General features: G+C 41.2%; 1 protein-coding gene across 3 annotated transcripts in view; it reads left to right on the top strand.

The window, feature by feature from the left end:
• Positions 1-15,933, top strand: part of LOC109877366 (contactin-4-like) — a 219,870-nt gene that overhangs the window by 156,095 nt on the left and 47,842 nt on the right. For all 3 annotated transcript variants that reach the window (XM_031791209.1, XM_031791254.1, XM_031791153.1), the window contains exons 10-11: positions 1,329-1,458; positions 3,011-3,161. In XM_031791209.1, coding sequence (XP_031647069.1) covers positions 1,329-1,458; positions 3,011-3,161 — 281 coding nt within the window. The remainder of the gene's footprint in view (positions 1-1,328; positions 1,459-3,010; positions 3,162-15,933) is intronic.

Raw genomic sequence — 15,933 nt, 5'->3', positions numbered from 1 at the left:
TTATGATAGATACTGTCAATAATGTTAATGCATTTCTCATACCTGCCGAGAGGGACGATAATCAAAAACAAGAAAATCAAGGTATCTCAAAAACAACCATTACATTAATTTGTTTGTGACATTAATCGAAACAAGTGGCTTGTTGTTTATACTGTCCTATATAAAATGAAGAAACCTGGTTGCGTTGGCAATAACATTGCCAATCACTTGCATTCAGCATAAGGCATGCAGATGGTCCCCCAAGGTCCCGGCATGGAAACTGCTGATGTAAGAGGAACGTCATGCTTAATTAATAGCAGCCCGTAAACAGAGTGATTTCTACGCACTGACTGATATACGCCACCACCATTCTGCCGCTCTTGCCAGCAGGCACATTTACCATGGTGCATCCGACTAGCTATGAGCCACTGAGCATTATGGAAATTCAGAACGCAACCTGCTCAAACACGGGCTTAGCTACTGATGTTTCAATGAGGACAGCTCCTCTTTTCATATGACAGTACCTTAATCCCGTCAGACTGCCTGGAGTCACGGCTGTGCCAAACCTAAGCTGAGCCGAGTCGACACCCCTATGGAAATGTGCTCTAATGACATTAAGGGTGAGCCTCTGGAAAACAGGGGAGATGAAGGGCAGAAGGCAGAACTCTGTAGAAATGTCACAAAGTGCTCTGCCAAAATTCCTTCCCTAAAAACTGTTGTCGGTTTAATGCCGTTCTGGTAATAAAGATATATATTTGTACTTAAGTTTATGAATGTAAACCTACCTTGAAGATAAAGTAGCTAAGTGTCTGGGTTTGAGTGCATTAAGCCCATCTGGGCTAATAAGCCTGTCTATTTTGATGGGCTAGTAGTCACAACAGAAGTATATCTTCACCACGGGGGCAGGAATGTACTATTCAACGGTGGCCCAGTACAGTGTGTGATCTGAAGTGTACATAACAGCGTACAGTACTTAGTATGTATAGGGAATACCTATCAGGAAACCAATTTTCACAATACTGTATAGCTCTGATGTTAAGATATTCCTATTCCTCATATCCAGTCCTTGTGCTGAAGGGGAAACTGGCACTGTGGTGAAGCCAGTGATATACATTGGGAATGGTTTTATATCACTCTCATAAACATGCAGATTGATTAGGGTCATTTTCTGGTAGCCTGCCTCCTTCCACCCTGCCCTTTCCCTCCATTAGTGATGAAAACCTAGATTTATTGCCACGTCCGTCACTGCCACACTATAATTCACTGGCACATTGGCTGCATGCTTTTATGCAAATTAGCAATCGGAATAAGGTATATCAAAGGGCTTGTCTCTGTCTCTCTGTTCATAGGAGCGCATACAAGTTGCCAATGGAGCGTTGTCAATCAGCCGGCTGACGCTGTCCGACATTGGAATGTATCAATGTGTGGCTGGAAACAAACATGGGGAGGTATACTCCAATGCAGAGCTCAGAGTCATTGGTAAGGCAATACAAGGCTGGATGTGTGTTGGTGTGCCTGCCTGCCTGACTAAATATATTTTATGTACACTCTTGGAAAAAAGTGATCCAAAGGGGTTCTTCGGCTGTCTCCATAGGAGAACCCTTTTTGGTTCCAGGTTGAACCCTTTTTGGTTCCAAGGGTTCAAGAAAGGGTTCTACCTGGCAACCAAAAAGGGTTCTTCAAAGGGTTCTCCTCTCTCATATGAAGGTAGCACCTTTTTTTCCTAAGAGTGTAGTACAGTATGCACGTTTGTTTGTCGTGTGCATGTTTTAGTGTTATTTGCGACATTTGTTTTCCGTTCCCTACCACTGTAGTGTGACCTCCAGCATCTCTGTGATTTCCCCCTAATTAAAAACCATAAATTACAGGATGAATGCACTGGAGTGCTATTGATGTATGACCATGCCACTGTGCTCCCCAGTCCCACCCATCTGCCCTGTCAGTCCTGTCAGGGCTGGCCTCCAGCTCTCACTCCCCAACCCATCTCCCATCACGCTTGAACATTGTTTTGTCATTGATTGGAATTAGATCCAACACAGCCAATGAGCCCAGGTTAAATTGAACTTGGAGGAGGTAAAAAATATAATTGACAGACCCTGGCAGAAATGCACTAATTGAAGTGCTTTATAAAAGCACAGGGAGGGATGATCCAGGAGTGAAAAGGAAATGATCATGATAGAACTAAATCGAGCTGAAAAACTGAAGGACATGACATTTTTTCTTTGTTTTTCTTTGCAGAGAAAATGATTCCGTTAATTAATGAGTGCAGTGTAGCACTCTCCTACCTTCCCTGACATTTCTGCTCAACATCACACACACAGTACATGCCTCACTTTGAAGTACACAGCAGTCATTTGAGGATGTGTTTAAAATATCCATGATTTATCCATGCTTAGCTACTGTTATTAAACCATTTAGGGGTTATACAGATAACATTCAATTTCATTATTATTTTAGTTTTGTGCCTTTTCAGTATCTGCCTTTGACTCTGTCTATTCCTTACATGCTGGAGTGGAGAGGTTATTTATCTCTTTTATCCTTTTCTACCCTGGCTGAGACCTCCTCTAGCTATGGCCAATGGCAATCTGTCCTCTCTCCTCACCTCACCTGTACGTGGTTATACTGTATATGAAGTACAGGAATGTTGAGGTGTACATGGTTGAAACCTGTTGGCTGATAAAGACAGAGGTCCCTCCCTTCTGACCTTCTCCTCCAATTGGTTTTAAGAAGTTGGCAAGGAGAGAGGACATGAGGAGTCAAGGAAATGCAATTGAAATACTCCCAATGACTATCTCTAGGCCTTGCCAATCGGGAATGTCATTTTCCCTTGCTGTATATATATATATTTCTGGGGGGACAACGCGACATCACCAGGAACGACTCTGGGCCCACTATACTATGCCCTGAGGTTTTCCTAGTTCAGTTCATGTGATAAACTCATGGCTTTATGCTCATGTAATGCATGTTGAAAGTTAGATATAGGGAAGTAAAAGGGCAGCGAAGGGTTTATAACATGCATGTCTTGTTTCAGCTGTTGCCCCAGATTTCTCCCAGAACCAGCTGAGGAGCCCCACCATGGTGAAGGAGGGAGGAGACGTGCTGATCGAGTGCCGGCCCAAGATGTCCCCCTGGGGCGTGATCTCCTGGAGGAAGGGCAGCGAGGCTCTTCGAGAGAGCCACAGGTAATGTAACAATCTCTCTCTTTATTGTCTGATCGCTCTCTCTGTGGAGGGGTTGATTTTCCTAAGCACTGGGGTTGTTGTAGGATTTGTTCAGGTATGGTACCCTGGAGGAACTGTTGTTGTAGGATTTGTTCAGGTATGGTACCCGGGAGGAACGGTTGTTGTAGGATTTGTTCAGGTATGGTACCCTGGAGGAACTGTTGTTGTAGGATTTGTTCAGGTATGATACCCGGGAGGAACGGTTGTTGTAGGATTTTTTCAGGTATGGTACCCTGGAGGAACTGTTGTTGTAGGATTTGTTCAGGTATGGTACCCGGGAAGAACGGTTGTTGTAGTATTGATAAAGAGCTAATGCCAGACACCCCTGGCTATGATTATTGTATGTTTACCTGGTCAGGCTTTGTAACTTGATATTATTTCTCTGGTCATATTGATTCTATTCCTCACTGTTACAGAATCTCTCTGACTGTTAACATTTATCTCCAGCTTTGGGTTGAAAGTGCATCTGGAGAAATATATGAAGTATCATATCTGTCTGTTTACCTACAGTTACTGCATCCGATGTAGATTCCTGTAGGCCTATATTCAGTAAAGGTTCCCACTCATTCCAGTCATCTCCCAGACACATAACTCCGGGTTTAATCACACTTTAGACATCTGCACAAACAAACCAATGTGAGGACTGAAAGTAAAATTGGTTTGGCCACTACTTGGAGTCACCCAACATGCCACTCACTGTGCAGAGTCTGGGTGCTAATCAAGCACTTTTCGCCCTCTGTGGGAGGGTGTGGGCGACCAGCCACTGTCTGCTGACATATATCCACGCTTTTCTGGGCAAAAGTGTTAAGCCTCCTGCTAACAGTGACAGGAGAGCTGTGTGTGTGTGGGAGTGAGGGGTGTGGCTGGGTGGCGTCAGGGGTCAGTCAGACAGTGCTGATCCAGACAGGGGTCACTCATTCGGTGACACAGCTGCTACACCACTTTGGTGGCACGACTCTGGCAGCAGGACTGTGTGCACAGTGTCTGGTACGACTCGTCATGGTTTACATATACACAAAGAGGTGTTGTTGCTTGTCAAACAAAGTATCCTGCATTTGCATAGTGGTTACTCTGCTGGCGCCCTTCAGCTACACTGTGTACCTACGTACATGATGCTGTCTCCCAAGCTGACGGATCAAGGCTGAAACGCATCAAGTTTTATTAATAAAATGTGTATTTTTCTATTCTACTGTTTTGTCATCCCCTGTTAAACTGACAGTTTGAATCCTGGTTGAACTGTGAGATAGTGATAGACTATGCTTTTCCCTTTTCATGGTTTCTAACACAGACATCCCCTGAGCTACAGTAACTGATCATTTTGATTTAATGTCCTGCTTGTAGTGTATGGATATGTTTGGAACGGAGAGTTTTGTTGTTGATTGATTTGGTATTTTGCACCACTGTGACACTGGTACAGTATATGTTTCCATGGGATGATTCATTCAATAGCAGTGGCTCTATTAGGCTTGAATGGATGGATGTTGCCATGTTCCCCTGTTCTTCCCTGCTGGTTTGTCGGTCCTTGTTTGTTTCCCTTTGTGTAACTATGAGCTTGTTTACAAGTAGATAGATAGTTGAGATATACTGTTTGTTTGCTGTAGCGCTGACGCCTACCTGAACTCACATACTGTATGGTATTTTAATGTTCTGATAGGGAATTGCTGGAAACAAAGGCAAATGTGGATTATTAAACCTGGACCAGTGCCCTTAATGTCATAAACACAATCTATCAAAATATTGTGCTAGTCATAGAGGAAATGATATTACAATATCTCTAGATCTGTATTCTAGTGGAGTCCTGGGACTTGTTGAACTTGAAAAGTAAATCGTCATGCTTTTACTTTGTAAATGGTATTCAGCGCAGACCACCTGGTGTGCTTTTGACACAGAGGTAATTAAAAAGAAAAATGTGCAGGTCACAAGTTTGCTCGTGTCTGTCCCAGGTTGTATTGTGCAGGATAAAATCTTGTCAGGATGCATTGTCAATAGGTGGAACCCTCCGATGTTACTTTTCACGGTACGGAAAATACCGTATGTGTGAGTCATAGAATATGTTGACCCAGCAAACTAGGAACATTCCCAGAACATTAGCTAAGATTCCCATGAAATTGTAATTAGGGTTTGACATTTTTTTTCTAATAAAATATCTTTGGAATGTTCTCTTCACATTCACTCAAATGTTCCCAGCAAACTAAAATGATTGGTTCTGTGAAAGTTCCCAGAACTGTAACGGTTGTGGTGGAAGAAGGTGAAGAGGACCAAGATGCAGCGTGGTACATGTTAATGGTAAATTTAATAAAGAAACTGAACACTAGAACGAAGAAACAACAAAGCGGAACAAACGAAACAGTTCTGTCTGGTGCAGACACACAAAGACAGAAAACAACTACCCACACCCATAGTGGGAAAACAGGCTGCCTAAGTATGGTTCTCAATCAGAGACAACGATAACCAGCTGCCTCTGATTGGGAACCATACCAGGCCTAAACATAGAAACACAACACCTAGACATACAACATAGAATACCCACCCACATCAAACCCTGACCAAACTAAAAATAGAAACATACAAAGCAATCTACGGTCAGGGTGTGACAATGGAATCGGTGCAGCCAGCTGGTTTCTTCACGCTTCGTGCCGACAGAAACAAACATCTTTCTGGTAAGAAGAGGGGCGGGAGCGTATGCCTTATGATTAACGAGACGTGGTGTGATCACTACAACATACAGGAACTCAAGTCCTTCTGTTCACCTGATTTAGAATTCCTCACAATCAAATGTCGACCGCATTATCTACCAAGGGAATTCTCTTCGATTATAATCACAGCCGTATATATTCCCCCCCAAGCAGACACATCGATGGCCCTGAACAAACTTTATTTGACTCTTTGCAAACTGGAAACCACATATCCTGAGTCTGCATTCATTGTAGCTGGGGATTTTAACAAGGCTAATCTAAAAACAAGACTCCCTAAATTGTATCAGCATATCGATTGCGCAACCAGGCCTGGTAAAACCTTGGATGATTGCTATTCTAACTTCCGCGACGCATATAAGGCCCTGCCCCGCCCTCCTTTCGGGAAAAGCTGACCACGACTCCATTTTGTTGCTCCCTGCCTACAGACAGAAACTTAAACAAGAAGCTCCCGCGCTCAGGTCTGTTCAACGCTGGTCCGACCAATCTGATTCCACGCTTCAAGACTGCTTCGGTCACGTGGATTGGGATATGTTCCGCATTGCGTCAAACAACAACGTTGACGAATATGCTGATTCGGTGAGCGAGTTCATTAGAAAGTGCATTGATGATGTCGTTCCCATAGCAACGATTAAAACATTCCCAAACCAGAAACTGGCGGATTGATGGCAGCATTCGCGTGAAACTGAAAGCGCGAACCACTGCTTTTAACCAGGGCAAGGTGACCGGAAACATGACCGAATACAGACAGTGTAGCTATTATCTCTGCAAGGCAATCAAACAAGCTAAGCGTCAGTATAGAGATAAAGTAGAGTCACAATTCAACGGCTCAGACACAAGAGGTATGTGGCAGGGTCTACAGTCAATCACGGATTACAAAAAGAAAACCAGCCCCGTCTTGGACCAGGATGTCTTGCTCCCAGGCAGACTAAATAACTTTTTTGCCTGCTTTGAGGACAATACAGTGCCACTGACACGGCCCGCAACCAAAACCTCCTTCACTGCAGCCGACGTGAGTAAAACATTTAAACGTGTTAACCCTCACAAGGCTGCAGGCCCAGACGGCATCCCCAGCCGTGCCCTCAGAGCATGCGCAGACCAGCTGGCTGGTGTGTTTACGTACATATTCAATCAATCCTTATCCTAGTCTGCTGTTCCCACATGCTTCAAGAGGGCCACCATTGTCCCTGTTCCCAAGAAAGCTAAGGTAACTGAGCTAAACGACTACCGCCCCGTAGCACTCACTTCCGTCATCATGAAGTGCTTTGAGAGACTAGTCAAGGACCATATCACCTCCAGCCTACCTGACACCCTAGACCCACTCCAATTTGCTTACTGCCAAAATAGGTCCACAGACGATGCAATCTCAACCACACTGCCCTAACCCATCTGGACAAGAGGAATACCTATGTGAGAATGCTGTTCATCGACTACAGCTCAGCATTTAACACCATATTAACCTCAAAACTCGTCATCAAGCTCGAGACCCTGGGTCTCGACCCCGCCCTGTGCAACGTGGTACTGGACTTCCTGACGGGCCGCCCCCAGCTGGTGAGGGTAGGTAACAACATCTCCACCCTGCTGATCCGGAAACACTGGGGCCCCACAAGGGTGCGTTCTGAGCCCTCTCCTGTACTCCCTGTTCACCCACAACTGCGTGGCCATGCACGCCTCCAACTCAATCATCAAGTTTGCGGACGACACTACAGTGGTAGGCTTGATTACCAACAACGACGAGATGGCCTACAGGGAGGAGGTGAGGGCCCTCGGAGTGTGGTGTCAGGAAAATAACCTCACACTCAACGTCAACAAAACAAAGGAGATGATTGTGGACTTCAGGAAACAGCAGAGGGAGCACCCCCCTATCCACATCGATGGGACAGTAGTGGAGAGGGTAGTTCCTTGGCGTACATATCACGGACAAACTGAATTGGTCCACCCACACAGACAGCGTCGTGAAGAAGGCACAGCAGCGCCTCTTCAACCTCAGGAGGCTGAAGAAATTTGGCTTATCACCAAACCCACTCACAAACTTCTACAGATGCACAATCGAGAGCATCTTGTCGGGCTGTATCACCACCTCGTACGGCAACTGCTCCGCCCACAACCGTAAGGCTCTCCAGAGGGTATTGAGGTCTGCACAACGCATCACCGGGGGCAAACTACCTGCACTCCAGGACACCTACACCACCCGATGTCACAGGAAGGCCATAAAGATCATCAAGGACAACAACCACCCGAGCCACTGCCTGTTCACCCCGCTATCATCCAGAAAGTGAGGTCAGTACAGGTGCATTAAAGCAGGGACCGAGAGACTGAAAAACAGCTTCTATCTCAAGGCCATCAGACTGTTAAACAGCCCCCACTAACATTGAGTGGCTGCTGCCAACACACCGACTCAACTCCAGCCACTTTAATGGGAATTGATGGACATTTATGTAAAATATATCACTAGCCACTTTAAACAATGCTACTTAATATGTTTACATACATATGAGATGAGTAATGTAGGGTATATGTATATACTGTACTCTATATCATCTACTGCATCTTAATGTAATACATGTATCACTAGCCACATTAAATTATGCCACTTTTGTTTACATACCCTACATTACTCATCTCATATGTATATACTGTACTCGATACCATATACTGCATCTTGCCTATGCCGTTCTGTACCATCACTCATTCATATATCTTTATGTACATATTCTTTATCCCTTTACACTTGTGTGTGTATAAGGTGGTAGGTTTGGAATTGTTAGGTTAGATTAGGTTATTACTGCATTGGCGGAACTAGAAGCACAAGCATTTCACTACACTTGCATTAACATCTGCTAACCATGTGTATGTGACAATAAAATTTGATTTGATTTTGATTTGATTTAGAACATTTGTTTGGTTGTGGCAAATGTTCTCATAACACAGAAAAATGTCCAGTGGCGCCTACAGTATTAACAGAGAGACAATGTTTTTATAAAACATTCACCTTATGTTGCAAGAATGTTCTCAGAACACATTTAGTATTTTTAAAGGTTCCCTAAAGGCCTGGTGGGAACAAAAGATGAACTGTTCAGTTGTGCAGATGATTATACAAGGATTATTTTGGGGTGCAAAAAACATTAACCTGATGCTACAAGAACGTTCCCAGAACAAATTTATGCTCTTTAAATGTTCATAAAACATTTCTTTAGGTTGCGTGAACATGACAAGAGAAACATTCCCAAAACACAAAATGGTCCTTTGATGTTGCAAGAATGTTGACAGCACAGCCTTTGAGTTCTTTAAAGGTTCCCAGAACATTTCATTAAGTTATGAAAGTTGTCTGGAATGTTACAAGAATATTCTTGTGATATTCACATATTGTACTTAAGAGGTTGCACTGAACATTCCCACAATTTTGCACAATTTCCCCTAAATTTTGTTTTGATTGCGTTCACAGCATATTTATTTTAAGTTTATCATATTCCATTGATGTTCACACAATATAAATTAAACCGTGTCTTGGAGGTCCTCAGAATATTTCAAGAACATTTTGAAAATGTTAAAGGTCAGACACACCAGTAGGATTGTCAAACATTTGCCTGCCAACAGTACTTAGCACCTCTGAACAGAGTGTCGCCAGTCAATCTCTTTTGTGATCCCACAGCAAAGACCTTGATGTCATCAGCCACTCAGCCTTTTTAAAATACATGAAGGTGGCAGTAACATTGTTTGGTAATGCATGTGTGTGTGTTTCTTTATGGCCTAATCAATGTTGGCTAACTAGCTGCGCTAATGGTACTACTAGCCAGATGACCACAGCTAGATAACTAGCAAGATGAAAAGGAAAACATTTAATTCGCTCTCCATAATCACATACAGCCCATAGATACTTTTTTTGCAAGCTGGCTAACATTAGCTAAATGGTTAGCATCATTCGCTAGCTGTTGTACTAGCTAGGTAATGTAAATGTAAATACACTGCATTGACTCTCGGAAGCCAGCTACAGGCAGCTGTTTCATGGAAACAAATCCATTGTGATTGAAATATGTTACTAGCCACAGTGGCCAGATGGCTAGCTTGGTAAAGCTAGTTGTGTGCAGTGTTGCACTTACCACCCTATTCGTTTCATATCAAACTAATCGGGTGTGTGTGACTGCCTTGCTCAGTTAGCAAGCTAACGTTAGCTAGCTTACTAATAATATCAAACCTAACAAAAACATCCTTCAAGCACAACTCATTAGAAAGATATAAAATATGTAAAGAATTGCTCTAGAAAATATTTATTATGCAGCTTTATTGTTTTAGTTAACAATTGTGATGCAAAGGGTGGATTAGACTGGGAAAAGTGCCCTCTTTCTTCCATTTTCTTGTCACTCCTGTCAGCTCCCCCACTTGGAGGTTCATGCTCTCTGATTGACTCAAAGTCAAGTTGCCGAGCATTGCGTTCTACAGGTACGTACGCCCTTTGTTCTAGCAAGAGAAGGAACGACCTCCTTCTGTGATAAGTACTGTACCTATCGGCAGTCAGATTCTCAGGGGGGTTTCATACTTTATATTTAAGTTTGACCTAATGTTACTACAATACTCAGCATGCACATTTCTAGTTATTTAAAGCATATCGGAATATATGCCTTTTGTATTCTTCTCCAGATTTATTAACAATTCTCATTTGAGGATTATATTGTAGACCCACTGTTACGAATCCCTTTTGGCCTGACAGTCTAAGGGGGGATGGTAATGAGACCCGTAACATAACGCATGCAAATTATTATTGTGACAAAGTAAAAATGTGAACGAAATAACCACGACAACAGAAATCTACCGTCAAACTCCAGGTTTATTTATAAACACACGGTAATGGGGGGGAAGCAGGAAAAGGGGCTGAGCTGGACCCAAGGAAAGAAACAATATACAAAAACACCCCTAAGCTAGACTAGCCTACTTTAACAACAGCTAACTAACCAAAAATACAGTGGGTGGTCCGCCCAGTTCTAACTAGTGTATTTAACAAAGTTCACCTACTGGTAGTGTATGCCCATGGGTGACTTGTCTTGGGTTCCCCCTTTTCCCACCAGCAATAAACAAACACCATAACCAAAAACAATACTCACAGGTGATGACAAAGTGCTATGGAGGTGCTCAAACAAAAGAGGTTAAGACACAAAGCGAGAGTGAAACACAGAGACCTACAGACATGGCATTTACAGAGAGATTGAGCTCTAGAGCAAACAAATGATGGGGTTTTTAAACCATGGGGAAGGAACTGTGATAGGGTAGGAAATAGGAGGAGGTGTGTCTTCTGATTGATGATTGATTGTTGACTGATTGGGGAGTGATGATTTTCACCTGTGAGGGGAGAAGGAGAGAAAAGAAACACACACAGGATACACACACACAGGATAACTGTATCCGTAACACCCACTACAATATGATATAGACAAACCTTGCATTTAATTTCATTCAGAGGACATTTGAGTAGCAATTAATCATACAAACATCCATATTTTCCACACTTTATATGTTGACAATCTGCAATCTTCAGCCAGCTCAGTAAGCCTCTGTGCCACCAGGGGACAGCTGTGTTATTACGCATTTGTTTCCAATCTATATAGATAGGGAAATAAATGGTTAATTAGGACTAGGGTTGGAGAATTCGGAAGATTCCCAGAATCAGGAGGCAATAAGCAGGAAAACACTAAACTAGTGTTTAGAGCATTGGGCCAGTAACCGAAATGTCACCAGTTTGAGTCCACATGCGTATAATACACACTTGTACGTGTGTGAAATAGGACAAATATAAGCCACCACCAAATTTTTATTATACTTGTAACACTGCAGTTTACGATTTAAAAAAAAATTCATCACATATTGAAAGACTTATGAAATGTTATTTAAGTTGGGTCGATATTTATACATTTTAATTTAAATAAGTTGTATTCTTGTGTAATCGCATGCTTCTTAAATATAGACTCAGAACCTTCAAACAAAATATGAAACAATTTGACCCTTTCTCAATTTCAATCGAAACACATTCTCTTGATTATACATTAATACACTTCTTTAAGTCGCAAAATAAAGTCTTTAAAATAAAAGTGGTGCACTTTGAGTGGTGCATGCAATACACATTCTGAAAAATTAAGATACATAGCATTTTAATAACTTAGAAACTGTGTTCTGTGTCCTGATTGACCATATTACCCTATGTACATAGACTGAAAAACTGCAATACCACAGCTGTCCCCTTGTGGTGCAGAGCATTAATGATCTGGCTGAAGATTGCAGGTTCCAAACCCACGTGCAGATTGTTAATATTTATTTTGATACATTTTTTACCTTTATTGAAGCATGAAGTCATGCTGAGATCAGTCTCTTTCGCAGAGAGGCCCTGCATGAACACACCAATAAACAACAATTACATAATACATATCTATATACACATAGGTTACACTATACATTTCTATATACACATCAATTAAACTATACATATCTATATACACATCAATTACATAATACATTACATGCAATCCATCAATCTACGAGACTTCAAGGAGGGCCAGCCCACATTCTGATACAATGTGCAATGGTGTGTCCTGAACCTTTCGGCTGTAATGAAGTGCAAAGCATTTTGATAAACTTTGTCCAATGGCTTCAATGCAGTGGCAGTCGATAACCGGAAGGAATGTTGACTGAATTATTTGATTTCTGCTATTTAACGAAAGACAGGATCTGTTCCTATAGAAGAATACTATTTTAATTCTTCATTTCTTAACTAACGCATCAACATGCTTTTTAAAGTATATATTTTTTTCAGCAATCCAGATGCCCAGATAGTTATAGGCAGGGACACCAATCAATGAGGGCCCCATCCAAAGTATGTAGACATAAATCATCAGATACATTTTTAAGTGATTTGGAAAATGACATACACTTGGTTTTTACCTGCATTAAGTACTAATTTCAGTTCAACAAAGGCTTTCTGCAGGGCATTAAAGTCAGACTGAAGCACTGGCAGAGCACTGACAGAGCCTGGCAGCACTGACAGAGCACTGACAGAGCCTGGTCAGCTGTGGGGGAAATAGCATCTTTCTTTTTTTACAGATAAACCAATATTGTTCATGTAAATAGTGAAATGAACCAGACCAAGAATTGATCCCTGTGGGACACCCTTTGTTATCATCAGTAAATACACACTGTGTTTGTGTCATGATTTAGACCATCATTTAAAACCAAAGAAGTAGTGGAGATGGTGCTATGGCGTGTTCTGAAACTTGACTAGTGTACATTTAGAATACATTCCGTAGTTAAATGTATTAAATGTATATAATCGGCAACAGAGTCCGTTTTTCTAGCCATGGCCCAGACCTGATTTCTTATCATATCAAGATCTGAGATCATTTTTTTACTCTAAGACATTTAAAGGGAGCTTGTTTGGTTGTGTTTGTATTATTTAATTTTTGTTTAAATGTCCTATGAATTAAGTTAAATGATTGTCTATTTCACTTTTTTAGTGGGCCTACAATACAATCCTCAAATGTGCATGACCATTAAATATGGAGAGAAACATAGTGGGGGATGTATTCCAATCTGCATTATGCTTTAAGGAACTAGAAATGTGCATGCTGAAAATGTTGTGGTACTATTATGTAAACTTAAATACACAATTTTCTAAATGTTCTTGAAATGTTCTGTGGACCTCCAAATCAAGGTCAAATGTATATTGTGTGAACCTCAATGGAATAGTATGTTAAACTGCTATGAAAACTGACTTGGAAATGGTGCTACATTGTGGGAATATTATGCACAACCTCTTAAGTACAATATGTGAATATCACAAGAATATTCTTGCAACATCCCAGACAACTCCCAAAACGTAAATGTTCTGGGAACCTTTAAAGAACATAGAGCAGGTGTTCTGTAAACATTCTTTCAACATTAAGGGAATGTTCTGTTGAACCTAACTTAAACGCTGTATGAATATCATCACAACTGAGCATATTTTGTGCTTTGGGAACATATCTCTTGCAATGTACCCACACTGTTCCCAGAACCTAATTTTATGTTCAGGGATTCTTTAAAGAACTCAAAGACTGTTCTGTCAACTTTCTTGCACCATCAAAGCAATGTTTTGTGCACCCTGATACAAACATTATCTGCATGTCAGCACAACTGGACAGTTTTTGTGTTTTTGTAAATTAGCTCTTGTCATATCCCCACAATGTTCCCACAACTTAAAATCTCTATGGTATGTGGGATGCTAGCGTCCCATCTGGCCAACATCCAGTGAGATTGCAGAGCGCCAAATTCAAATACAGAAATACTCATTATAAAAATTCAGAAAACATAACATATTTTACATAGGTTTAATGATTAACTTCTTGTTAATCCAACCACGGTGTCAGATTTTTTAAATGCTTTTCGGAGAAAGCATACCTAGCCCACCTAGCGAAGAACGTAGCCCAGTTGACAAATTATTACAAACAGTAACCAGCCAAGCAGAAGCGTTACAAAACTCAGAAATAGAGATAAAATGAATCCCTTACCTTTGATCTTCATATGGTGGCACTCAGAAGACATTCATTTACTCAATAAATGATCCTTTTGTTCGATAAAGTCTCTTTATATCCAAAAACCCCGTTTTCTTCCCGCGTTTTCTTCAGTAATCCACAGGCTCTAACGCAGTCAAAACAGGCAGACAAAAAAATCTAAATTGTATCTGTAAAGTTCAGAGAAACATGTCAAACGATGTTTATATTTAATGCTCAGGTTATTTTTAGCCTAAATGATCTATAATATTTCAACCGCACAATAACGTTGTCAATATAAAAGGTAAACAAGAAATGCACTCTCTCGGGATTGCGCATGAAAAAGCTCTGTGACACGTCAGGGTCCACTCATTCAGACTGCTCTTCCCTCATTTATAAGAATACAAGCCTGAAACCATTTCTAAAGACTAATGACATCTAGTGGAAGGCATAGGAACTGCAAATTGAGTCCTAAGTCAATGGATACTGTAATGACATTGAAGAGAGAACCACAAAACCAACAAAAAAAATACTTCCTGAATGGATTTTTCTCAGGTTTTCTCCTGCCAAATCAGTTCTGTTATACTCACAGACACGATTTTAACAGTTTTGGAAACTTTAGAGTGTTTTCTATCCAAATCTACCAGTTATGCATATTATATCTTCTGGGCCTGAGTAGCAGGCGGTTTAATTTGGGCTTGCTTTTCATCCAAAATTCCGAATGCTGCCCCTACCCTAGAGAGGTTAAAGAAATGTTTTATGAACATTTAAAAAAAAACTTTTTCTGAAAACGATCTTGTAAGTGAAGGTGAATGTACACTAAATTAAATTGTTTAATCATCTGCACAACTGGACAGTTTATCTTTTGTGATGTCCCCACAATGTTATCATCAGAATGTTCCCAAAAACCAATAAAGCATTATGGGAACCTTTAAAGATCAGACATATGTTCTGGGAACGCTATTGCAACATCAGGCAAATATTTTATACAATAAAACATTGTATTTTCATCAGCACAACTGCACAGTTTTTGTGTTATGAGAACATTATACATTACACACTCTCTCTCTCCAATTTCAATTTAAGATTTAAGGGCTTTATTGGCATGGGAAACATATGTTTGAAATAGATAATTAACAAAAGTGAAATAAGCAATAGAAAAATGAACAGCAATAGAAATCTCTCTCTCAAAAATTCACGACATACCACCATGTAATCGAGTGGACCACCACTGCCTTGCTTTGTCTGTGCCTGGTCAACTATACCATTTGCACAATTACTGCACTTGAGAATAATTAATAATCACATTGTTTCATCTAAATAAGGTGTGAGCAGAATGTGGTGGGACACTTGCTCAGGAGCATGCATAATCAAGGGGGGGGGTTGAAAACCCCTTGTTGTTCAAAATTAATTGGCTTAATTGTGTTAGTGCTCCACTGTGGCTTTAGAGGGAGGGGAGCCAGTGTCACCAGCTGGGTAATCCATCTTCTTAGCAGCAACCCTTTTTTCTGCAGGAAACCAGCAGAGGTG

This window comes from Oncorhynchus kisutch, linkage group LG1 (assembly GCF_002021735.2).
Source record: "Oncorhynchus kisutch isolate 150728-3 linkage group LG1, Okis_V2, whole genome shotgun sequence".
In the NCBI taxonomy this organism is placed as follows: Eukaryota; Metazoa; Chordata; class Actinopteri; order Salmoniformes; family Salmonidae; genus Oncorhynchus; species Oncorhynchus kisutch.
Note: the sequence above shows the minus strand (reverse complement) of the source record. Positions and strands in the feature narration are given on the sequence as shown.